Below are 25,831 nucleotides of genomic sequence, written 5' to 3' on the forward strand. Positions count from 1 at the left end.
CTCCTATCTTGCTGCTAAAACCTTGAACTCTCTTCCTCTTCATCTCAGGCAATCTCCCCCTCTGCCTCAATTCAGGAAGGACCACAAAAGCTGGCTCTTCGACTGAATTGGCCATTCAGTGCTTCAGCAAAGCTGCAGAACCTCCCCACCACCCATGCCCCAGTGCCTTAATTCTTATGGTGGACCACCCCCAATCATAAATTAATAAACCACTTTCTCACAGTTATGACCTTGGACACCCCAGTGTCGGAGGTTGAATAATAGGGTATGTATAATTTTTGATAGTTCATTTGACTCTGATTCTGGGAATAAATAACAAGTGTTAACACCATAACTGCTTCCCTAAACTGTATCCCAGTATCCAATGTTAACCCCAACCATGATAAGGAATATAGTATAAATGTCCCACATGATGTAATATTGCACCTGCATTGCATAATATTTTATTGCCATTTTAGAACTAACTGAACATTTCATTTCCTTTGACCTCTGGATTCATATTTGTATATATGACTGATGCCCTTCATGTTTATGTCCCTGCATTGTGCATTTCCTGACAGCAATTGTCAAGGTTCTATTATTTACTCCTTAAGTTTATATGTTAGAATGAAAAGGGGGTTTAGATGTTTCTAGTAGTCTGTTTCCTTAGAAAATAAATCTTTAAATGATGGTGTCTACAAATGAATATAGCAAATGCGGACAATCCTCACACAGAAACATTTTAGATTTAAAACACAGGTGCAGTAAAAAGTGTTGTTACTCCTATGCAGTATCTCTCAACATTGACTTCTTCACCCTAAAGATATAGCAAAAAGTGTACCTGCTTTCCGTATTACTCACTAGCGCAAATGTCACGAGTTTTGAAATGCACAAATATTCTACTAGTCTTTATGTGCTTGTGTTATCTGTAATTATGAAGCAAAACACAGTGGTTGTTTAATTTGTTCCAAAAGTGTACCTAGGCAGTGTGTCGCTGCAAAAATCATTTAAATTCTTGCTCTAAATTCTCAATATGTCCACATGATCCCAAATGAAATTGTATGTCATAGGATAATGCTTAAAATAGTAGCTTTGTAAACACATTTATATATTGAACTACTCATTTCAATGGTTATTTCTTAAACACCACCACGCACTGCTTAATCGCTCTTTTGGAGTGGGTAGTTTGTAGCAATCACTGGTGTTCCCTTTTTGACTTTTGTTTTGACTCTGGTTAGTGTATTTTCTTTTTTTATTCATGCAATTATCAGGATTTACAAGTGACAAACCAATCTCGACTATTATTGACATGATTTGTCTTAAACGGCTTCTCAAATTTGTAAAATTAATCTTGAAATCATCGAATAGTATTATTTCTTCTAACCGTTGTTATTTTCTAAGAATGATTTTCTCACCCATATCAAAATGCTTCTTAATCCACCCAAAATGTTTTTTTTCGGAGCTATTTCAATTTTTCAGCAGTACATTCCTCCGCACTTGATCTTTTCACACATTCAAATATTATTTATTTTTACCAGCTGCTTTTCATGAAATAAAGTTGCACACTTTATTAAGCTGCCAAATGCTACTTAGTTAATGATCTTGTCCCTTGATATTAGCAACAGTATAAAACAACTATTGTCAACGCACATAGGTGTGGCTTTGACTGCTAGAATTTGGGAGCTGTCAATTCTTGTTCTGCAATGTTTTTTATAAAACGTTATTGTTGTGCAAGCTATTGGAGTCAGAGTCAATCAATTTTTATTGTTTGGTTAATAAAAACCATTACAATATAACCATTTTTCACATCTTTAAATGTTTTACTTTATAAAGTGCAACCATATACCATACCTGGCAGAAATACTAAACAAATCTCTAAAAAATATAGGTGCTGCATGCCAGGTTGTGTCTACTCCCCGCATTGGATGCAGTTCCAAAATGGCTCACACCCTCAAACAACAGGAAATACAGGCTATGTGCTTGCCATCAGGAAGACGTCTTACACCTTTTATGCATATGACCTGCACTGCTACCCTGGCCGAAACTGTACCTCAAAACGGTGTTAGATCGCACTGACAAGCTATCCCATTTTGTCTCAAAGGACTGACACCACAACATATGGCATGCATGAAAAAATTCATATGAAAAGCGGAACACCTTTTAAAGCATGCTCCACATAACTATGAAAGCTGATGGAGCTATTCATTTTATGACTACCCAACATTGTAAGTGCTATTTACATGCACAGCCTAGATGCAGAACTTTAAGAACAGCATGGAGTTGGAGGGGACAGTTCATGCTATTGCCTCAGTGAGAAAACACACAACCCTATTCAAGTGGGGTTCCAATAACTCATCTTGGTATCAGTGCTTCAAATCTATGAGAATTAGAAATCTAAGGAGGTCGTTTTTGGTTTTCTATTTTAGTTGATAACGTTTTTATGTACAGTGCTGACTGTAATGATTTTTATTAATTATTCAATAAAGGTATATATTTTTCTCTCTCAAGGATCAAGCATATAATATTAATACAAAACTATTACTCTATCTAAATGCAGTCCTAAAATTAGATAAATCATGCAATTAATTAACCTATAATTAAAAGCAATCCATACAATTATTGCACCTTATTGATATCATTTAGGTGCAAAACACTGTTGCAGTTAAAATCACCAAGGGCCATATGTACGAACACATTTTCCCATAGACACAGAATGGGTAAAAACCTTTGATACATCTGGCCCCAAAAGGGCTACCCTACCATCCAGTACATTTTACCAGGTCGGTAATGCCGGGGTTTAAAGCATGAAGAATGCTTAGAAAACACCAACACATGCGGATTTTAGTGTACTAGGCACACAAGATGTATGTTATACCCTCTTCTCAGAGCAAAATTCAGAATAGGCGATAATTATTGCACCAATAAATTCTGAACACCTGTCTGCTGGATTTTATCAGACGAAATGATTGTCACATTCTTCCCTGCCGCACTGATTTTACTCAATGACCTTCTCTGGTCATTTTCTTTTTCTGTTAAGAGACCCCACTGACACCATTTGTCCAGGAGGCTGTTTGATGCGTTTAGTACCCTTCATGTAAAAACTTTCTTTCACAGGTCTCTATAGAGCCAGTTTTAACAGTCTTGTAACAGCTTATGCGATCTATACCGAGAGAGGAGCAAAGTGCCAGCCCACGCCAACTAACCCGTAGATTTCTCATTAATTTTCAGGTCTGTCGACTCTTACCATTAGAGATTTCTGTCCAGGATGTTGAAAGCTTACGAAAAATTGATAAAGTCCAGAAAGAAAGGACGTCTGTCACAAGTATAACTACGTGTAGCTCATGTGCAATAAGTTGACAATTCACTGTGGGATGAGTACAACTGATATTGCAGACCACGAAGAAGTTTTGCTAACCATCAAGCCGCAAATGTACCGTAAATGGTTGATATATTTATGGTGCACATGCTGTATTCTTAATTCCATGCATGGAATGAGGTGCATCCGCTTATCAATTGCAAACATTTATTTGTTGGGCTTTCATAATGCCTTATGTAAAGAACTGCATATGCAAAAGTTTAAGCAGTTTATACATACACGAGACGAATATCTAAACATTTTAATATTTTTTATTATTATTTTATTTTAATTTCAGATATCCATACAATATGCAACTGCAGTTGTAAGAACTTTTCACGTAAGAGCGGTGTAACATTAGTTCTCGGATACATGACTTCAACTGCACAATCGTGATTACATCACAATAAATCATTGGCAAATTCCGTAGGGGTTTGCTTAATTTCCCTCTAGTCCCATCAACTGCATATCACACAGGAAGGGAAGAGGGCTGATGCACTCTGCCAGAAAGGCCCACTCAACAGTCCAACCACATCCACTACCTGACGCTCTTCAGCTACCGACGACCATTTGTGAAAAGCACTACTCACCCCCAGGGTCCGCACCACCATCTAGCACACTTTCTCCTCGACTGTATCACACACCTCCGCTTCATTCCTCACAGGGTTTCCATTTGCAACACATGCAGACTGAGCCAGGTATGTCCAGTGTGGCCCCCAAATATCATGTGACCTGCTGCAAATCAGCGTTAGTTTGTGTTATGCATCTGACTGAATGTTTAGGTAAGTCTGATCGTGGGAAGTGGCCCTTTCACCCATCCTTTTGCCATTCTGCACTTCAAGAGCAGAAGACCCAGAGCCACTAATCACTGATGGTCGTCAGGAGTTCCTTATCATAGCCCACGTGTGCCAACAGAGGAGACAGAGTAATGCACTCCCTCGTTCTCCTACTTTACACTTCCAGGAATGCAACCCGTAGCACTGTATGCCTGGGCAAGAGCACGCCATGTGGGCAAACCCTGCTCCTTCCGCTCGGCATTTATTGCAACCAGCTTTTTCACATAAACCATAGCATTGTGTGTGTCGGGGTGTAGTAGAATCTATTCGAGTACTTGAAATGTATCTCTCGCTACCGGCTATTTAAGGATAACATCTTAGTGATCGAAAAGCAATATGTCCACTGCTGATTACTTATACCTACCCCACGCCCCCCTCACTTTTTATCAGTTCCCTGATGACGGGCAGCCTACGAGTAAGTGTAGAGCTTCGTAATAAGAAGTTGAGATGCCTCATTCTGTAATAGATGTGTCAGGTTCTTTCATTTCTGCCGGCAACAAATCACGCATGACATATCGTACCCTGTATTATTGAAAGACAGCCAATGATGTGGGGGCATCGCACAGGCTGGCACACCTGTTCTCAGCTATGCAATGCCCCATTCTGGAAGAGATCGCCATATGCTGTAGGTTCAAACCACGCAGCACATCCGGCCCCTTTCTCTTGCCCTGGAAGAAATCACATCCACCAGCCCAGAAGCAGGAGTGGCGAATACAGCAGTGGTCCTGCTTGAAGTTCAGCCTGCCTCTTCCATGAACATGCCATTGTTTTCATCAGGTCGACAATGTTGTAATTGGAGTAGCTTCATAGTGAGCCGAAGTGGGAAGGCGGCAATCTTTTCTAGCTACACATGTGGGAGGTCACCTGAGCAATGGATTGAGTAGTGAGTGAAAATACATTGCACCGCCCTATAATACGCCTCTAAATCAGGGGCATGTATGCCTCCTTTGCTATAGGGTACAGTTAACATATATCAGCTAACGTGAGGTTGTTTACCAGCCCAGGCCAATCGCACCAAGAACATCTGCATGGTGCGAAAAAGGTTCTCGGCAGCAGCATTGGAGTATTGATAAAGAAAAATATAAACCGAGGCAACACAACTACCTTCATGATGGTTATGCATCTACTAAGTGATAGTGGCAGCTTAATCCATCTATCTGTAGTGTCCACAACACAGTTGATAGCTTTGCACAATTATCTGACATCACCACCGGCGGATCAGCGTGTAACTGCAAACCAAGATAGCGCCCTGAGTCCGTGGTCAATTGTAAGGTGTACCCCAACTGCACTGGCGACATGGATGAAGTGAGGGGAAATATTAGGTACGTGTCCCAATTAATATGCAACCCAGAATGTCCCCAAATAATACCTTCTCTCGTACAACCGGAGCCAGGTTGTGCTCCAGACCACGCAATTATTACAGGGTCATCCTCATAGGCTGATATTAAGAGCTTTTAGTGAAGAAAACAGAGCCTTTAATGAGCAATGTATCCGCATAATGCACGCACCAGTGGCTCAGCCACAACAGCGTACAACAGCGGGGACAATGGGCAATCTTGCCTGGTGCCCCTGGTGATGGCCACAAGGTCTGTAACTGTGACATAATCTCTCATCCGTGCCGTTGGCTTCGTGTACAGCACATGTACTAGCTGCAGAAAGGCACCCGCCAACCCTATCCGTCTCAGCACTGCTTTAGGAATCCCCTCACCACTGAATCAAATACTTTTTATTGGCCAAGATTACCGTGGTAGTACAGACCTTTGAGCCGATTCTGAAGATGGCTCCGAAGAGAGTTTTAAGATTATTTATGCAACCTGCTGGGTAAGAACCCAGCTTGCTGTGGCCGTTCTATTCCTGGGAGCAGGGCCACCACTCTGTTGGCAAGTACCTTTGCAAAGATTCTAGTAACAATATTCAGTAGGGACAAAGCCCTGTAGAATGCACCGCTGGCTTGCCTGGTTTCAGAAGGGTAACTATAAGAGCTTCCCACATTGTGGGGAGCATGCAGCCTCCTTTGACCATTTCTTCGAAGAGGGTAATAAGGTAGGACACTAACAGGGCTTTATATTCTTTGTAAAAGGCTAACACCCGGCTGTCCGTGCCAGGTGCCTTCCCACCCGGCATGCAACGCTTTTGCTTTCTCAAAGGAGGATAGCGGGGCCATAAGGTGTTCTCTAGGTTCCGCAGTCAGCCATTTCATTGTGATATGCACCAGGTAATCCTCTGTGGCCTTCTTGTTATGTGGAAGGCAAAAATTGTATAGTTCTTCATAGTAATGGCAGAAGAGTTCCTCCATCTGCTGCGGAGTATGCAAAAAGCCCCCAGTCTCATCCTTGACAGAACTTCCCTACACAGCTTTATGAGGTCTGCAAGTGTTGCGCTGGGCCTTTCATCTTCCCCATATACCCTCGTAGATGCATACTCACCCAGTGGTGTGACTTCGCTATGGGCCACCTCTTAATATTCCTCTAACTTCACCTTGATTTCACACAGGATAGTATGCTCTGCTGTCTCACTGTACATACTCACCTGAGTCACTTTTTCAGACTCCAGCCTCGCCAGCCTGCCTCTAAGCAATCTTAGCACCCCCACATTGCTTGGAAATTGTGACCCCTCAGATGTAAACTTTAAAGCACTCACAGACAGTCGTACATTGTTCCAACTGTGCACCACATCTCCAAGCAGAACTGATGCATGTCTGCTGCTGCGTGGATTGGACCTGTCAATAAGACTCACATCACTACCACAGCCGCATTGTCTTCAGAATCGATAATGCTCGATTCATCCTTAGTGCAGGCCCTCGCATCTCTCATTAACAGAAGCCTCGACAACAACACCAGATGAGGCATCAGAGCCTCGCAGCTCCTCAGATTGCCCTGACAGCACACCACATCTCCTATGCCAGATTTCACATTGCAAGCCCGTTTAACAGGATCTCTGAAGTTAACGCAGCAGGACCTCACACTGCCGCCTGGTCGCATCTCGTAACAGACTCATCGCCTCAGCTGCACAACGCATCCTTGATGAGGATCCACCCAATGGTTTCACAGTTTTACTGTTTGAAGTGTTTTACAAATACCTTACAGATTGCCTCGAAGTCAAGCCTGACTGCTCTGTGCCAAGCTGTCAGGGAGTTGAGCACGGGTTAATTTGGGATTTGTTTGCTGAACAATGCAAACACTCACCCCCAGTCACAGATCTGGGTTTAATCCATCGTTCTTTTGCTCACCATGCCACCCCAGTTTGGACCCAGCCATATGCAAATCAGTCTTGACCCTGTTCCCCATGGGAACAGTCCAGCCCGAACTGAAAGGCCAGGTCCTCCCTGGACCAGAAACAACCATCCTGGGACCGGTTTCACCCTTCATCAGCCATGCTAGCTTGAATCCAGTGGCACAGTGAGCAAGGGACCCACGTCTGGGCATACCCTTCCCATTTAGGGCAACTTTAGGAAAACGAAAGGATGATGGACGGAGTGCTGAACAATGCAAACACTCACCCCCAGTCACAGATCGGGGTTTAATCCATTGTTCTTTTGCTCACCATGCCACCCCAGTTTGGACCCAGCCATATGCAAATCAGTCTTGACCCTGTTCCTCATGGGAACAGTTCAGCCCGAACTGCCAAGCCAGGTCCTCCCTGGACCAGAAACAAGCATCCTGGGACCGGTTTAAGGGTTTCACCCTTCATCAGCCAGGCTAGCTTGAATCCAGTGGCACAGTGAGCAAGGGACCCACGTCTAGGCATACTCTCCCCATTTAGGGCAACTTTAGGAAAACAAAAGGATGATGGACGTAGTGCTGAACAGTGCAAACACTCACACCAGTTACAGATCTGGGTTTAATCCATTGTTCTTTTGCTCACCATGCCACCCCAGGTTGGACCCAGCCATATGCAAATCAGTCTTGACCCTGTTCCTCATGGGAACAGTCCAGCCCGAACTGCCAAGCCAGGTTTCCCTGGCCCAGAAACAAGCATCCTGGGACCGGTTTCAGGGTTTCACCCTTCATCAGCTAGGGTAGCTTGAATCCAGTGGCACAGTGAGCACGGAACCCACGTCTGGGCATACCCTTCCCTCTCAGGGCAACTTCAGCAACACAAAAGGATAATGGACGGAGTGCTGAACAATGCAAACACTCACCTCCAGTCACAGATCTGGGTTTAATCCATCGTTCTTTTGCTCACCATGCCACCCCAGTTTGGACCCAGCCATGTGCAAATCAGTCTTGATCCTGTTCCTCATGGGAACAGTCCAGCCCGAACTGCCAAGCCAGGTCCTCACTGGACGGGAAACAAGCATTCTGGGACCGGTTTCAGGGTTTCACCCTTCATCAGCCAGGCTAGCTTGAATCCAGTGGCACAGTGAGCAAGGGACCCACATCTGGGCATACCCTTCCCATTTAGGGCAACTTTAGGGAAACAAAAGGATGATGGACGGAGTGCTGAACAATGCAAACATTCACCCCCAGTCACAAATCTGGGTTTAATCCATCGTTCTTTTGCTCACCATGCCACCCCATTTTGGACCCAGCCATATGCAAATCAGTCTTGACCCTGTTCCTCATGGGAACAGTCCAGCCTGAACTGCCAAGCGAGTTCCTCCCTGGACCAGAAACAAGCATGCTGTACAATGTCCTGAGGATTTCTGAAGCATCCAAGTGTATATTCCATTTTAAGAATATAGGCTAATGCAACCTAACTTGCCTCGGAACAAGGAAAAAAAAAAATCCATCTCTTTGTGAGTTTGAGTCTGCTTTGTAAAGCTACATATGCAGCTATGTAAGTGACATTCTGAGGTCTACTGTGACCCGGAATGATCCTATTTCTAGGACATCAACACTGATGGTCTTGATCAAAGAGCTTTTGTCTGATGGATGATAGTGAACTCTAATCACGTACATGGGCTAGAAATCCTGATTTGTAACTAGTAGTTACATGGTCTAATCTGTGTGTCAGCGTCTTTTCCACAAGACACAGCTTTGCTTGTTCGTTATCCCAAGTTGTGAGTGTGGAAATGTATGTAATATACATTTTGGCTTGTAACAACCTGGGGGCACATTGTATTAAGAAATCATGCAGTGTTGCAAAGCAAGTTACCTTGCTATGTTACATTGTGTGACAGGGAAAGGTCTGGAATGTGCCGGAACTAACATTATAATGACACATTCCTGCATTTTCCCAGCACCGGCCCAAAATGTGCTACCTAAAGTCAACACAGGCCCTCTTGCACCATGGAGCAAGGGTGCCTGCATTGTAAGCAGGATCGTTTCTGACCCACCTCCCTGCACAAAAACAATCCCCTGAGGCTTAAACATATTTTTCATTGTTTTGCCTTACCTGGGGAGTGAAGCAGTTTTGGCACATTCTCTGGTCTGCCACCCATGGTAAACCTGGGAATGCTTCAAAATCGATAGGTGTTGCGTGGGAACAACTAAGATCCACCCATGGAACGCCTACCTGGGGTGATTTGTGCTGAGTTGCATTACTCTGGATTTATCAAGCTACTCAGGGACTTGCGTGGATTGATAAATCTTATTTTAAGGGATGCGTCACTTTTGCACTCCATTGCGTGGTGCAAAAGTGACACACCCCTTGAATACATTTGTCCCTGGTTTCTAGAGTACACACTATGTCCCCGACCATCTTAACAATATTCTGTGTGCACTACCTCAATTTTGAGATATTGTTACTGAAGTATTCTTCTATTTAAAGTGCTTCATTGTTTGACTGAGTTAATCTGTGCAATATTAATATTCCAACCTAATAATACCAAGTGATTGTTTTTAATCCCCCAATCCATGATTAGGGAAATGTATTTCTTTGAAATTGAGGCACAATGTAATAGTTGTATTGAATTGGAAGATTAGACACTGGCTGCACAGTAAAGAATCAAGAAATTCCTCTTCAGCACCCTATATTGCTGAAATGTTGACATGGTATTTCGTCAGGTCAGGTGGATTTAGATCTCTAGAACAGATATCAACATGCATTCCGATGAACGTGTTGGTACATCCCCGTTTGTTTCTAAAAACAGGCCTGTCAATCCTTTCTCAAAGGCACCATTTGACATTTGCGCGATAGGAAACTAAAAAGTTAAATGCTCTGCTGTCTTTTAGATGTTTAGTATTAGGCCACTCTAATGTCTGACAAGAGTCACTAAATTGGAAAAGAAGACACCTATCTCCTTTGGCATTTGAAATAATTAACTGCCATTGTCAACCAGTTAGATTTCATGTCCAGTGCTTGTCAACCCATGACATTTTATGGTTTGATATTTAGCAAGGGAAATCCTGCACCAGAGGATCACTTATACTGTGAATGTGATGGGACACTTTTAATAACCTTTAATGTAAGGGGACTTGTATTCTTCTTTGAATTTGGATGCATTCCCGTTTCTCTTGTGTTAAGTGCCAATTATATTATTCTTGTGCTGAAGTTAACGTGACTTTATGTGTTACTTTGGAATCTAAGCATTCTGCCTTAGAAATTAAATTTCACATTAATACGTAACTATGTGGTGTATATTCCTTTAAATCATACTAATCATTGCTATTTTATTGTATGGTCTTTCCTAGTCTATAATCTGGAAGGCTGTAATGCTAAAACGTAATCGTCTGGCAACATAATTTTCTTAACTCAAAAATAAAAATGGGAGTAGCCCTAATGAGGTCTCTGAGAGTAGAGCTTCAAAACATCAAAAGATTATAAAAAGAAACCCTTGACAACCATAGTTTGGCTTATGTTTCTCACAAAGAACATTCAACACCTATTTATTTGTGACATGTTTAGATCTTTTTTTAAAGTAGACTGTTTCCTTTTACCAGCAGCTGTGAACTTCATACCAAATTCAATTACTACAAAACCCTTAATTTATGGGACATAATATAGAAATGAAATTACAGTAGACAACCATGTGAAGGATCCATGACAACAGATTTATATAACACTTATAGATCTGTCAGCCTTAGGTTTTTGCATTATTCCTCTATATTTGTCTGATCTTGTTTTTGTTGGCCATAGGACTATGTGTACTTTACTACTTCTAACCAGTGCTAAAGTGTGTGTGCTCACACCTAAAACATGATCAACAGTGGTTTGTTCCCAATTGGTATATTTAATTTACTTACAAGTCCCTAGTAAAGCAGTACAACATGTACTCAGTGCCTGAAAATTAAATGCAACTAGTGGGCCTGCAGCACTTAGTGTGCCACCCACATAATTAGCTCTTGAAACATATCTCTGGCCTGCCATTACAGCTATGTTTTAAACTGCCATTTCAACTTGGCAAAATAAACTTTTTGCCATACCCAAATCTTCTTTTTTTATTTATCTAAGTCACCCCTAGGCCAGCCCATAAATATCCCACGGGGCAGGGTGCAATGTATTTGAAAAGTTGGACATGAACTTTTAAGTTTTACATGTCCTGATAGTGAAAAACTCTTAAATCCATTTTTCGCTATTGCAAAGCCTACCTCTCCCACAGGATAACATTTGCCATAACATTATTACACTTGATAAGGATATCTTCAAAATGGGAGCAGATAAACAATTCAAGTTTGGTGTCTTTGGAATTGTAATGAAAAAATCCTGTTTTATTGTTAAGTCGGATTTCAATTATAATTTTGAAAATGCCACTTTTAGAAAGTTGCCATTTTCCTGCCTCATTCATTTAGAGCTTACAGTCTGTATCTGGGTCACATGACTGTGTGTATTTGGCAGTTGGTATTTGTGTATTGCTCCCTGACAACTACACACAAAAGAGCTTAGCTGTGCGTGGATGGGCCATCATTGGCAGGAGAGGGGGCAGAGTTAGGCACAGTTTCACTTACACCTGGATAGGCTGTGTCCTGCCTCCAGACAAAGCATTGCATACCCTCTGTTGTTAGTCTGGAACCAAGGCAGGGGAAGCAGGAAACCTGTGCACTTCAGAGGGAATCCTCCAGATGTTTCTCCCATTTCACAAAATACCAGCTAAGTTCCATGTTTGTGGGTGCTCCCAAACTTTCAAGGCAAGCTACTCCTTGAAAGGCCCATTTTCCACCCCTTGAATTGGGTTTTTGGCTGCAAAGATTTACACAGATAAGATTGAGATGTCTGCACCCCTAACAGGAATCCCTTTATAATTTCCTAGAATCATAAACGACCTGCATCGGATCATAAACTTAAGAAGAAGATCACATTTTCCAATGTGAGTAGGACATACAGTGTTTCTTTGCTCTTTGCAGCCTTGAATTAGTGACACCATCAAAGGAGTATCAAACTTGTGTCCAATAAGGAAGGTTCTAACAACATTTAGCCCACAAGGAAGATCATTGCCACTTAGTGGCTAACACTGTGAATATACTGGCTTTGGTTGTCTGTATTTCAGAAATCAGAATAACTGGCATTTTCCCCGCATGAGGTCACTCTTATTTGCAAAAAGCCTTAACGTCACAGTCAAACCCCATCCAGGAGAAAGAGAATGTTAATTTCACCAATCACCCGTACTTACTTGAGATAGTAGGGAACTTGGAACAGTTACAAAAGAAGACTGTTGGCAGCTGAAAGTGAACAAGTTATTATAACATCATGAAAGATCTGTTGTTGCTCTTTATAGTAGGGTTTTTCTGTCATATTCTCTATCTTTCTGCCTTTCTCTCTCAAATTCTCCTGGGTTATCTTTCTTACGTGTCACTTTTTAGCTCTATAAAATTGCTAGATTTATTTGAATATCTCTTTTTCCTAGGCCACCTTTTTCTTTCTCTCTTCTTTTATCTCAACACTCATTCTCGTTTTCTTCTCTATTTCTTTGTATTCTTTCTCACTCTCTCCTTTCTTCTAATCATACTCTCTATTTCGTCCTCTCTTTCCCGCGTTTCTTCAATAGGCAGAATACAGTGTAGATGGCTATTCAGTAAAAAAATAAAAAAAATAAAATTGAAATAAATAAACTAAGGAGAAAGAAACATGGTTTATTTCCAGGAAATAACAAACAACATTATTCTGCTGTGACATAATTTTAAAAGTGTGTGCTGTTACAGCAAGGGCACCCCGGCATTTCGAATCAGTTCCAAATAGTCCGCTCCATTTCCAGTTTACACTGTTTTGCATCCTCTTTTCACTTCCCTATGCACAGTCCAGCCCAATGCTTTGACCATCATATTCCAAGTAATAATGATTTCAAATGTGCTTACTGAAAACATAATTTTCCACATGTAAAAATGTTCATAGCTATCACGCTGGGCAAACTTATTCAAAAGCTAAGATGCACTTTGATACCTCTTTAATTTTTCACCAGCATATGCTTCAAAGTGCTACTGAAAAATTCAGTCATTTTGTTCACAGTAGGACAATCTAAGCTACTGGATTCTGTGATGGACTTCTCAAGTGGAAACTCAGTGAAGGCGCTTTGTGAAGTAATATTGCTTTCCTGAGGCCTCATTAAAGTACCCATGGATCTGATCTACAAAGCTTCACCAGCGTTCACCACAAGTTTGATTTATCTCAGACAAAGTTATAACTTAAATTAAGTTTTAACCTGCATATCCGTGATTAACAAAGCCAGAAACAAACAATTTGCACATCGGTTAGTTTACTCATTTGTAAGTTGCTTATGAGTCTGTGGGAGCTTTGAAATGGTTTAAACTTGGTAAATGTGACATGTCAGTGAAAAACTCAAGGATCTGAAGTGCACATATTGAGCTTGATTCACAAAGGTAAATTTACACTTATGTGTAAGTTTACATTTGTTTGCTGTCCACAAAGGTAATCTTACTAGTAGTATCTTTATGACTGAGAAGTCTCTTCACATGAAAATGATAGGATTGTTGCCTTTGTAAATCAGGCCCATAGTGAATAACCACAAACTAGTAAGGTTTCTGGGCTTTCACAAAGTGTTTGAAATGCACACCCTAGACTTGCTGAACCGACTAACTTGTACCTCAATGGACGAAGTGTGATGTAACAAACCAATAAGTTCAGAATCCATGAGCTGGATGTAGGGAGAGAAATCACATTTGAAAAAATGTTTTTTATTGCAAAATAAGAAGTGATGAAATAAAAATAAAAGTAAATATTTAAAAATTCCGTGTACAGTAGTTAGCTTAGAAAAACAGGCATCAAACAGCTATCTGTGCAATGTCCAAACATTTCCATTGATGTTTATGTAAATGTTAATTTTACACTTTCATGGTCTACATCTGCTGTTGCTGTATGTATTGGGGTGTATCTGTTCTATTCACTCTCTTTTTGTCTTTCTCGCTCAATTTCTTCTAGGTTACCCTTCCTTCGTGTCCCTTTTTAGCCCTATAAAAATTGCCATATTGTTTTGAATATCTGTTTTTCCTAGGCCACCTTTATCTTTCTCTCTTCCCTTTTTTATCTCAACACTCATTCTTGTTTTCCTCTCTATTTGTATTCTTTCTCACTCTCTCCCAATCACCCTCTATGTTAAGTTCTCTCTTTACCTCGGTTCTTTACTAGGCAGAATACAGTGTGGATGACTTATCAGCCAAGAAATAATGTAAATAAAATCAATAATTTAAGATGTAAAAACACACGGTTTATTTCCAGGAAATTAGGAACATTATTATTCTGCAGTGACATGATTTTAAATGCATATTACAGCAAGGGTGCCCTAGCATTTCGAATCAATACCAAATAACCCTCTCAATTTCCACTTTACACTGTCTTGCATCCTCATTTCACTTTCCTTTACACAGTCTAGTCCAATGCTTTGGCCATCCTATTACAAGTAATTCTGATTTCAAATGTGCTTCTTGGAAACATAATTTACCACATGTAAATAGTGGTCATGGATATTATGCAGGGCAAACGTATTCTAAGGCTGGGATGCACTTTGATGCCTGTTTAAATTTTCACCAGAATATGGCTTAAAGTGCTACTAAAAAATTCAGTCATTTCATTCACAGTAGGACAATCTAAGCTACTGCTTTCTGTAATGGACTTCTCAAGTGGAAACTCAGAAAGAGGTCACTTGTCTGTGCTTTGTTAAATAATATTGCTTTGCTGTGGCCTAATTAAAGCAGCTATGGATATAATCTACAAAGCATTCACCAGTCTTCACTGTGAGTTTGATTAATCTCAGGCAGATTTATTACCTAAATTAAGTTTTAACTTGCGTAGCTGCGATTCACAAAGCCAGAAACAAATAAGTTACATATAGGTTAATTTGCTCATTTGTAAGTTGCTTACGAGTCTGTGGAAGTTGGAAGTGGCTTAATCTTGATAAATGTGGGATGATAGGGTAAAAACTCAAAGATGTGAAATGTGCATATTGGGCTTGATTCACAAAGGTGAACTTACACTTTTGTGTAAGTTTCGATTTGTTTGCTATTTACAAGTAGTATCTTTATGATTGAGGAGTCTCTTCACTTAAAATGATAGGATTGTTGCCTTTTTTAATCAGGCCTACAGTGAATGATCACAAAATAGTAAGGTTTCTGGGCTTTCATAAAGTGTTTGAAATGCACACCCTAGACTTTCTGAACCACCTAACTTCTACCTCAATGGATCAAGTGCGATGTCATATGCCAATAATTTTGGAATCCATGAGCTACATGTAGGAAGGGAAGTCACATTTAAAACAATTTGTATTGCCAAATATGGAGTGATGAAATTAAAATAAAGGTAAATATTTAAACATTCCTTGCACAGTAGTAAGCTTAGAGAAATAGGCATCAATTAGCTATCCTTGTGATGACCAAACATTTCCATTGATGTTTATGTAATGTTGAATTTACACATTCATAGTCTGCGTGTCATCTGAATTGATTGTGACATGCGATGTGTGATTTACAACATTTTGTCAATACATACATGAATCAAGTATTACTGTTTAGTAATAGTGCTTTGAATGTGACCAAGGCAGTCAGCCATCAGTACATTAAATGTAGAGACGTATGTTTCAATGACTGTCAAACAGCAATGCTGTTTTTCTGTTTTTAAAGGCTTTCATTAAGGAAGGGAATGCAATGGAAAATTGCTCTCCTTTCATACTGAATTAAAAAATAAACAAGTTTCATTGACTTTATTACAACGGGAAACTAGTTCTGTTTTTGAAATTTAGGTTTTTTCATATTTCCCAGTTTTTAACTACGATTACCAATCAATGCATCAGAGTCTTTATTTGTCTATTAAAGCTGCACATTTACATTTTACAAGCTGACTAGCTGATTCAAATTATACACATCAATATCCTGCAAACCTCAATTTTAGCAGAATGCTACCTATGCCAAATCTTGCAGTGGACAAAGTAGAATTCATCTTATAATCAATGATTCAAACATTTTCAAAAAAAATACCCAAATCATCTGGGTGAATTCTGTGATGTGTGTTCTCCACAAGCAAACTTGGGGTGGGATTTACCGGATAAATGCAAACAGCTCAGAAAAGAATCATTACACCCAACAAGAACATTTGCGCAAGAAGCCTTTCTGTACATTCCATAAGCGCGCTTCTGTGGTTCAGCTAATCCTTGAAATTTGAACAAATTTAAATTCTGAAATGTATGTAATGATTAGTGAGTATTTTATTTGTTATTTTCTTACATTCTCAACTAGACACTACCAAATAAAGTACATAATAATCCAGTTGAAAACTGGCCAATCCACTTATTAAGACATAAGGTTTACCTCTGCTGTCCAAACTCTGGTAATCTCTGCAGTCAATACCATTATGACTTTCTGAACCATGCTGAATAACAGTAAACAACTGTTCAACTTTTTCTGTTATATGAAGTCATTGTTTTATGAATAGTTACCTCACCATCCCCCAGAATAGGAACACTAACACAATGTCATAACTTCACAGAGTTTACACGACTACAGTACTTACTTAATGTTATTGCCATCTAGAACATTTCACAACAAGAATAGCAGATTTCTGACAAGTAGGATGTAACTGGTCCACACTAAGAAACACCTGGTTTCCCTTGCTTGCTCAATTCTATTGCCATTCTAGAAATGCTTAGAATGAGCCTTGTAAATTAGCACCAACCCCTACTACTAGCCAACGTTCTCAAATGCACTTACTTTTTCCCCCATTGCATTGTTCCACAGTAGGACTCAACAACTAACATTCATGTATCCCCTGTCTGATGAGTTCATGCCCTACACCAGTGGTTCCCAACATTTTGACTTCTGTGGACCCCCACTTTATCATTACTGGAACCTGGGGACCCCCATTGAATCATTATTAGAATCCAAGGACCCCCTCCCACTGACTCCTGTAACCTAATCTGTTAATATTATTTAATTTTACAAGCAGTCGCGGACCCCCTGTGGAGGCTTCGTGGACCCCCAGGGGTCCCCGGACCACAGGTTGGGAACCACTGCCCTACACTGTTCACTATCGCTCTAAATGCTTACTGTACAACGGTCTTCACCTACATGTCCAAGAACCTTCTGTAACATTGTTACCTACCGTCATATTAACAACACTTTCACAATGATAACATGTATTCCCTGTTTGTTTCAGACCTGTATTATGTTTGGAAACCACACAATAGGTACAGGTTAGTATAAGAAAGTGGCTTATTAGTTGGGGGTAGGTGGTAGTTCACAACAAGTAATAAAGTCACTAACTAGTTAGGTCCATTCAAAGCTTTCAGTAATTTAAACACAAACTCAATCTCAGGTAGCTCTGGCAGAGATTAGATAAATTTAACTCAGAGAAAATGTTTACAACATTCAGAAGTACCAAAACAGATAAAAGGTAAAAAAAATACAATTCTAACTCAAAATTCTAAAAAAGAGTAAAAATTAAATGCACAAAATTACAGAAATCCAAAAGGGATAAATGGCAGTGGAGCCTGGGTCAGATACACCAACAAACATTAGGACTTTTTTACTGGAATTTGAATACTCCAGTGCAAGTTAGCAAGCTATTTCTAAGAAAGTCCTCACAAAGTTGGAAAGGTGTTGGGTGAGGAACCACTGAACTGTTGGTTGAGGCAGGGAAATCTCTGATTAGGAGGAATTCAAATTTTTCACTCAGGGATGTCTTCTTGCCTGCTGCATATTTTGGTGTCTTTAGCTGGTTAAGATTTCTACCTTCAGAATTAGTCTCTTTTTTGGAGCTCGGAATCCTCCAGCATGGCAAGGCTGTGGCCTGTATCAGACAGAGGCTCCACAACACTCCCATACCTTCTTTATAAAGTCCCACAATTTTTTTTTTGCTGCTCGAAGAAGTTCTGACCAGGGGAAACCTGTTTCTTCACTCCTTTGTTGGGTTGGCTTAGCAGATTTGACCCCGCTCTCAGGAGGTCTTGAAGTATAGCAATTTCCTAAGTCCTATATTTTTAGAGATGTTAGGGAAAGGCCAGTTAAAGATAGCCAAGGGTCCCAGAACCTCAGAAACAGCACTTTGTGTCAAGACTCAATCCAGCAGAGGCCACCAGCCTGGTCCAGGTCAGGGCCATTTTGTACTTGTCAGCAGGGGGTTGCTAGAAAAGGCCTCTTCTAGCTTCTTTAGCTTCTTGCATCCCTGTAGGCAAACAGAAGGCCAGTCAACTGACCCTTGGAGTCTACTTCTTCATCCTTGGTACAAAAAGGAGCAGGTCCTATCCTCCCAGGTCAAAGACAGCAGTCCCATCCCCTTCTATTCTTTCTCAGGAGGGTGCCACAATTATGCCTAGTATTAGCCTGTGTGGGTGGGTGACTCCTGGCCCCATCCCATCCAGTCGGGATTTAGTTCTCAGGAGTAACCCAATACTCTTGTGCAATGATTTCCAGGGGCGGCTCCTTCGATATGGCAGAGGAGCATTGCCTCCCTGCCAGCGGCAGCAGCGGCAAAACTTTAAAAATAAAACAGTAATAAACTATGTTTATTACTGTTTTATTTTTATTGAAGTGGGCCATGGGGGATGCCAGGCACTCCCCTTAGTGATCATGTGTGTTTGGCTGGCAGTCTCAGGATGGCCAAACACATATGTGCACTGAGCTGTCTCCAACCCGAGCTGTGTTGCCAGGTTGGAGATAGAAGGCACAGGCTCCCAGTCAGCATGGGAGTGCAAAGGCAGAGTGCTCAGGTCATTCCTGATGCTGCTTTCATGCTACAAGCAGCAGGAGAGCAGTGTTAGGATTTGCTGCAGGGCAGGCTGGGAGCCTGCCTGCAGTAGAGACCTGAGGAGCAGTGGTGCGGTGATACAGCAGGGATCGAGGTGAGCTTATTTTTTTGTTTTTTTTTGTCCGCCCTCTCAACCCAACACGTTGCCCAGCCACGACTGATGATTCTTCTCTGACATACTTCAAACAATCCCACTGTGCTCCTCGCTCACTAAATCCAGTGAGAAACCCTTCTCCTCTGTGCAGGGCCTGTGTGCACACCCAGAGTTGTGGCCGAGTTAATGAGCAGTTTCCTCCTCCCTGGTCATTCTATACCAGTTCTGGGGCAGCTTTCTTTGTGGGTTTGGTATGTGCCTGAGTAAGAAAATTAAGAAAATAGAAGAGTCTGTGCAGGTGCCAATTGACATCTGTTTGGGACAAAGAAGGTCCATTGAGGTAAATTAAGTTCCTAGGTAATGTCCAACGGGCCTTCTTGCCAGAGGAACAAGATACTTTCCCATGCACAGCTACTGTATCTGCTCTGGGAGAACCTTTCACACCTTATCAAGGCCATTTGCCATTGTATCTGCTGCAGGATCACTTTTCATATCTCATCAGGGTCATTTAACAGCAGGATGACAATTGAAGGCTAATGAGAATTAGCATTCAAGAGCTTGAGGCAGGGAATTGACAACTAAAAGCCCCTTTTCTTTAGTATTTATTCAAAATAGAACTTCAGTATTGACTGAGACGTTTGATATTTATTAAAAAACAGTCCTTGAATTATTTTATTTGCCGGTCCCTAAACTGTAATATCAGAATAAATATTTATTATTGCATCCCAGTATTTCTCTAAGGTCCTGCCTGCCTTTCTATAGTGAAAGGTGATTTTGGATGACTGTCTAAACAAGGAGATGTTAACCATACATTTCTACATGCCAAAGTGTTAAATACCATGCACTCTCCTTTGTGGGCTATAAGGCCTACATAGGGTGACTAATAACATTTAGAAGGGAGGTTTTGTCCTGTCAAACGTGTTTGCAGTTTCAAAATTGCATCAGCAAGGCTACAGTGGTTTCTTATCATATTAGTGGATAGCACAGGAGTGATTTTGTCCAATGGGTGACATTTAACTTGTCATGCCATGGGTTTTCTTTGGGAAATCATATACTATGGCACTGTAGGAAAGAATAATTTGCCAATTAGGATTAAGCCAATTACAACATGTTTTGGGGGGTCAAAGCGCATGAACTGGTCCTGGTTAGCAGTGTCCCATTGCACAGAGTCAAAAAGCCAGCAGCAAACAACCACAACAAATAGGGATGACAAAGAAAAAAGTGGCACTTTCTCACAGTTATGCTATGTTCTGTTTTGTGGTGCTTACATAGTAGAGTGTCAATACTGTTCTATGTGCTGTCTGGAGTTTAATATCAAATAAGCACAGTGTAAATGATTTATAAAGTATAGCTGTTGCTTTAAAGTAACTTGCACATTCGTTTTTTATATTTTGAAAATAGAATCGAGTTTACTTGTATTGAGCATTGTTGAGCATTATTGACAGATGCATCAATCAGATCTTGCATTTATTTTGTAAGACATTATTTATATTGTCCTTCCTCAGTGTATATATAAATACATTACTTTTATTTGAAGAGATATCCCATGAACAAGAAAACAAAGTTTGGCAAATGCAGAGTTACGAAAATGTGTTTCAATTTGCCTTAAACAAATTCAGCCTTTTTAAATCTGCCTCGATAGTGCAGATGTCTGCAAGACCTATTAATACCAATTATTTTAAAATATCTTAATGGACTTTGGATCCAGCAAGAGGATTAATTCTTTATTGACTTATACTGTGGGCTGTTGGCCATACCATAGTACCTTCTATGGATTTTTGCTTTCTTATGCATGAGGGTGTAATTTACAGCTCAAAAGTACGTTGAATCATCACACATTACTTTCTTCAACTAATATGTGGATATTGTGGAAAAACCAACCTTTTTTACTGCAGCAGTTCTTTTTAGTAATTGTAGTCAGGAATTGTATGTAAGTCACATACAAGTGCATGCACACAGAAACACACACACACATATACACAAGCACAGGTAGGCTGCTTAAGACAAAGTAAGCATTGACAAAGCCAAATGGGGCAGTGAAACAGGCATACACAATTGTTTCCATGCCAAGTAAGTAATGTTTTTTTTCTACATCCTTGCATCGTCAAACCTCATGCTACCCCAAAAATATTCTCTACATTCCTTAAACCTGGCATTGAAAAATATCCTTTAAATAAATCTGTGTGTCACCTCTCCATTTTTCTTCCCTCTATTGCTAACGTGTTTTCCTCACCCTTAACAGGGCTCAAAAAATCCTTCTTTTCCACCCCCCTCAGGTCAATGGATATTTTCACTCAGTGAAGAGTGTGGTAACCATTTACAAATAACTCAAACCCAATCAACAAATTTAAACATTATGACCTATGTGGCCATGGAAGAAAACTCCAGTCAATGACCACAAAGCCAAAGTCACATAAATAGTGCACAGAATCAAATTGTAAGGATAAATGACAACCATTGGGTGACCAAATCTACAAAACAAGCTTAATCTCCTCACCATTAATACCATTAAACATTTAAGAAGAATAATGCATATTAATAAAGCTATTGCTTGTAAAACAGAGATACATTTCACAGACATTGTATACATTAGTCAAATCAATTGCACATATTCAGAATTCAGGGACTGGGACATAGGTTCTCCCTACTACTAACCAAATTAAGTCATGCATGTGTGGGAAGGGGCTACACATGCAGGCAAATGTTAAAAAGAAAAGACAACATAATTAAGTTAAACTAACTAGAAAAAATAAAAGACAGCTGTAAGCAATCTAATTCTACTCAGGAAAGTAGGTTAAGGGAAAATAACATTTGCATTAGACTATACCTCTCCTAGGTTCAGCATTCAATTCAGTTTTGTCAGCAAAATATGTAGACCATCAGCAAAGTCAATCAGAAGCACTATCAGGGGAAAAGTGCAGAACAAAGACTACACATGGAAATCAAGAAACGTTCAAGGGGAAAAGCTAACAGAACAAGATTCGAGAAGGGACTGACACTGAAACGTATAAGTCCTTCCCTTACGTGGAATTGCTCAAATCGGTTTGATTGATCCATTCAATAAGTCCACATTACACAAAAGGGGCACTGTCCAATGAAAATTGAAGCAGAAGTCGAATTTGCAACATACACATATATTCCCAGGTTTTCTGTGAAGTCATCTCTGCTTTCCGTGTGACTCCAATAGTTTAACAATTTGGATATCACATGTTGCAATCCACATTCCTTCCCAGGGCACAAGATGGTTTTCTCCTTTCTCTGTGTAATAGATTTGTTTGGTTTAAACTGTGAGTGCTCGGGTAAATTACCACTTAATACAACTTTAGTGATAAGATTGTGCCAGACACAGAAATATATGCAAATTATTTGAATATAGAATATATCCAGACATGAAAAAGGATGGACATGTCAGTCTTTACATTAATCTTTTCTTTTCAAACAGAATTTTCCAGTGGGCCTCATTGATGGACAAGAATACACATGGACAGATGGCCTGAGGCGCAAAGACTGGCATGACTATGAAACCATTCAGAAAGACGCGTTTCGTTCAGGTACTGAGCAGGTTTAAACCTGACGTCCATATTTCAGTCTTTTAAGGAAGACACTCCAAATAAATGTAACTTAAGTCTGTTAATAATGTGCATATATTACACAACTAAGAAAAATACAAATGCGGCAAAATGAAATAATAAAGCATATTAAATTAATGGGCCACCTGATGTCGCTTGGGAAATCTGGGTTTATGTACTTAGACACACAAAAGTGAGTCCCAGAGGAAATGATTTAGGGCACACGTTAACTCACTTTCCTCTATAAGGGAAGGTAAACACTTCTTGAAATGATTAATTATTCCATGTATGTGACGAAAAAGATCTGTGATTATTATAAATATTTCTCTGTGTTATAACAACATTTAAAACAGATATTTTTAAATTACTTTTGTATGGGCGGTGAAACACAGAAAACGTGATAAACCCAGTGAGACAGATTTAAGCGCTAAGTGCACGCAAGTGAAAATATCTAGTTGTAGAATAAAAATAATCAAAGGCTTATTAAACAACCTCACAGTAGAAGATGGAATTTGAAGCAGTTTAAGATATTCGGGGTCCACGGCCCTGTCCTTTTCACAATTGATAGCCACCATCACAAGGACTGCTCAAAGTTGTTGCCACACCTATTCTAGCACACCTTTGATGAATACAATAGCAATTTTGAATAAGGATTCTGGCTGTCAAATTGCTACGTTAGTTGCCCAAAGCTTTATTTCCATTCATATAAATTTTAGGTTATGTGTATACCGCTGGAGTTTGTGACTTTGAACTGACTTTGAACGTGATTTTTTATAATTTACCCATTTATCAAAAATACTTTTTACACTACAGAATGAATTAGTGTGCAACAGTCATTCGACGTTTTTACTGTTGATAAGGTTGAGAGGTTGAGGTATGTCCGGTTCGAACGGGAAAGCAGCCGTGAGGGACCAATGGTGTTCGAAAGCCTTTTTCAGACATGTGGATCTACAAAACTCCTTACCTCTAGAATACATGCGACACTCGCGAGAATGTAAGCTCATCCTCTTTGGTCCTTTATGACTACTTGGCAAAGGGCAGTTGGGAGGTAGGAAGTATTAAGTCATTTAACAGTCATAGTTAGAGAACTGAACGAGCCCTTCAGATCCAGCTAGAGATTCAGAGGGGTTCTGCCCCCAACACTCATGCCAACATTTTCAAGCTTCAAATAGGGAGAATTTTAGAAAAATAAATCAGGGCAGTTTATTTTCTTCATTGACAAAATGGAAGCAGAGACAATTCTAGGCAGGAGACTGCTAAAACAAAATCGTTTGTCTTAAAATTGGGAATCTCCCAACTGAATCAGGTCTGTTGACATGTATGGCTCAATAATAATTTGAAAAATAGAGGTAGAATTGTGCATGGTGCAGCACCTTTTGATAAGGAATTTGCATAAAAAAGCTAAATGTTAAAAATGCTGTTCTTAAAATGCGAAAATGAAATCATGCACACTTACAAGATAAGTAGGGGAAGACAACGCCTGTGGCGTTGTGGAGGTGATAGTACAAAGGAATAGCAGATACATTTTAGTCGGGTCTTAAAACGTGCTTTTAGCATGGGCCACTATTCACTTTGTAATAGAATATAACCGGGCAAATAGAATGATGCTAAAATATATTGTCGCCAAATTCATTGTGAAACCGTACTCAGATGGGCTTTACAATAACTTAAACACAAGTCTACCTGTAGTTCTGTGGGTTGATGTGGCTGAAAGGCAAATTGTCAGGGCAATATACCATACCAAAATTAATTAAATAATAGAATACATTTAGCCTTATGAAATAATTCCCCCCCTGTTACTCTCTGTCTGTTAACTTGCACATCCACTGAAAAACTGATTGGTCAATGAAATCATGTTATACACTGGTATACATATATTACAAGACTGATTCAGGTGTACGTTATGGAAATTTGTGTGTGATTAACAAGCTATTGTACATAAAAAGGCATTTTTTGTATCAACTGAAAATTGTAGCTAAATGCTTTTAGGGAACGTGGTGCACCATTGGCATAACGCAAACTGGTGTGGCTTCCCTGCAGTATATGACGAAGGGCCCATTAGTATCCAATATCTCATGGATATTCATTGGCCTTATGGTGAACGGGAGCCCTCAAGAAGGGATTGTCCCCCCATGTCACAAGCGCTGTAAGTGTATGTGTTATGCCTCCAATACAGAGCAAAGAGAGCAGTGACCCATTTCAACCCATTTGCTGAGGTTTTGTTATGTTCATGGGAGGTTGCACGATCAGCAACATTAAAGCAATGTACTGCTCCCAAAGAGTTTACCTCCCTCCGTTTCGCTCAGAACCCACCAAGATCATCTGCGGCGTACCTCAAGGCTCATCGCTCAGCCCGACACTCTTCAATGTCTACATGAGCCCCCTCGCCGACATCGTACGCAAGCACGACATCATCATCACCTCCTACGCCGACGACACCCAACTTGTACTCTCCCTCACCAAGGACCCCACCAGCGCCAAGACCAACCTACAAGAGGGTATGAAGGACGTCGCAGATTGGATGAGGCTCAGCCGCCTAAAGCTGAACTCTGAAAAAACGGAAGTCCTCATCCTCGGCAACACCCCGTCCGCCTGGGACGACTCCTGGTGGCCCACGGCCCTCGGCACCGCACCGACCCCCGCAGACCACGCCCGCAACCTCGGCTTCATCTTGGACCCTCTTCTCACCATGACCAAGCAAGTCAACGCCGTGTCCTCCGCCTGCTTCCTCACTCTCCGCATGCTCCGTAAGATCTTCCGCTGGATCCCCGCCGACACCAGAAAAACCGTGACCCACGCCCTCGTCACAAGCCGCCTGGACTACGGCAACACCCTCTACGCCGGGACCACAGCCAAACTCCAGAACCGCCTGCAACGCATCCAAAACGCCTCGGCCCGCCTCATCCTCGACGTACCCCGCAACAGCCACATC

General features: G+C 40.7%; 1 protein-coding gene across 2 annotated transcripts in view; it reads left to right on the forward strand.

Annotated features, from left to right (window-relative positions):
- GALNTL6 (polypeptide N-acetylgalactosaminyltransferase like 6) overlaps positions 1-25,831 on the forward strand; it is a 2,249,191-nt gene that overhangs the window by 886,748 nt on the left and 1,336,612 nt on the right. For both annotated transcript variants that reach the window (XM_069244332.1, XM_069244340.1), the window contains one exon: positions 22,773-22,881. In XM_069244332.1, coding sequence (XP_069100433.1) covers positions 22,773-22,881 — 109 coding nt within the window. The remainder of the gene's footprint in view (positions 1-22,772; positions 22,882-25,831) is intronic.

This window comes from Pleurodeles waltl, chromosome 1_2 (genome assembly GCF_031143425.1).
Source record: "Pleurodeles waltl isolate 20211129_DDA chromosome 1_2, aPleWal1.hap1.20221129, whole genome shotgun sequence".
Classification (NCBI taxonomy): Eukaryota; Metazoa; Chordata; class Amphibia; order Caudata; family Salamandridae; genus Pleurodeles; species Pleurodeles waltl.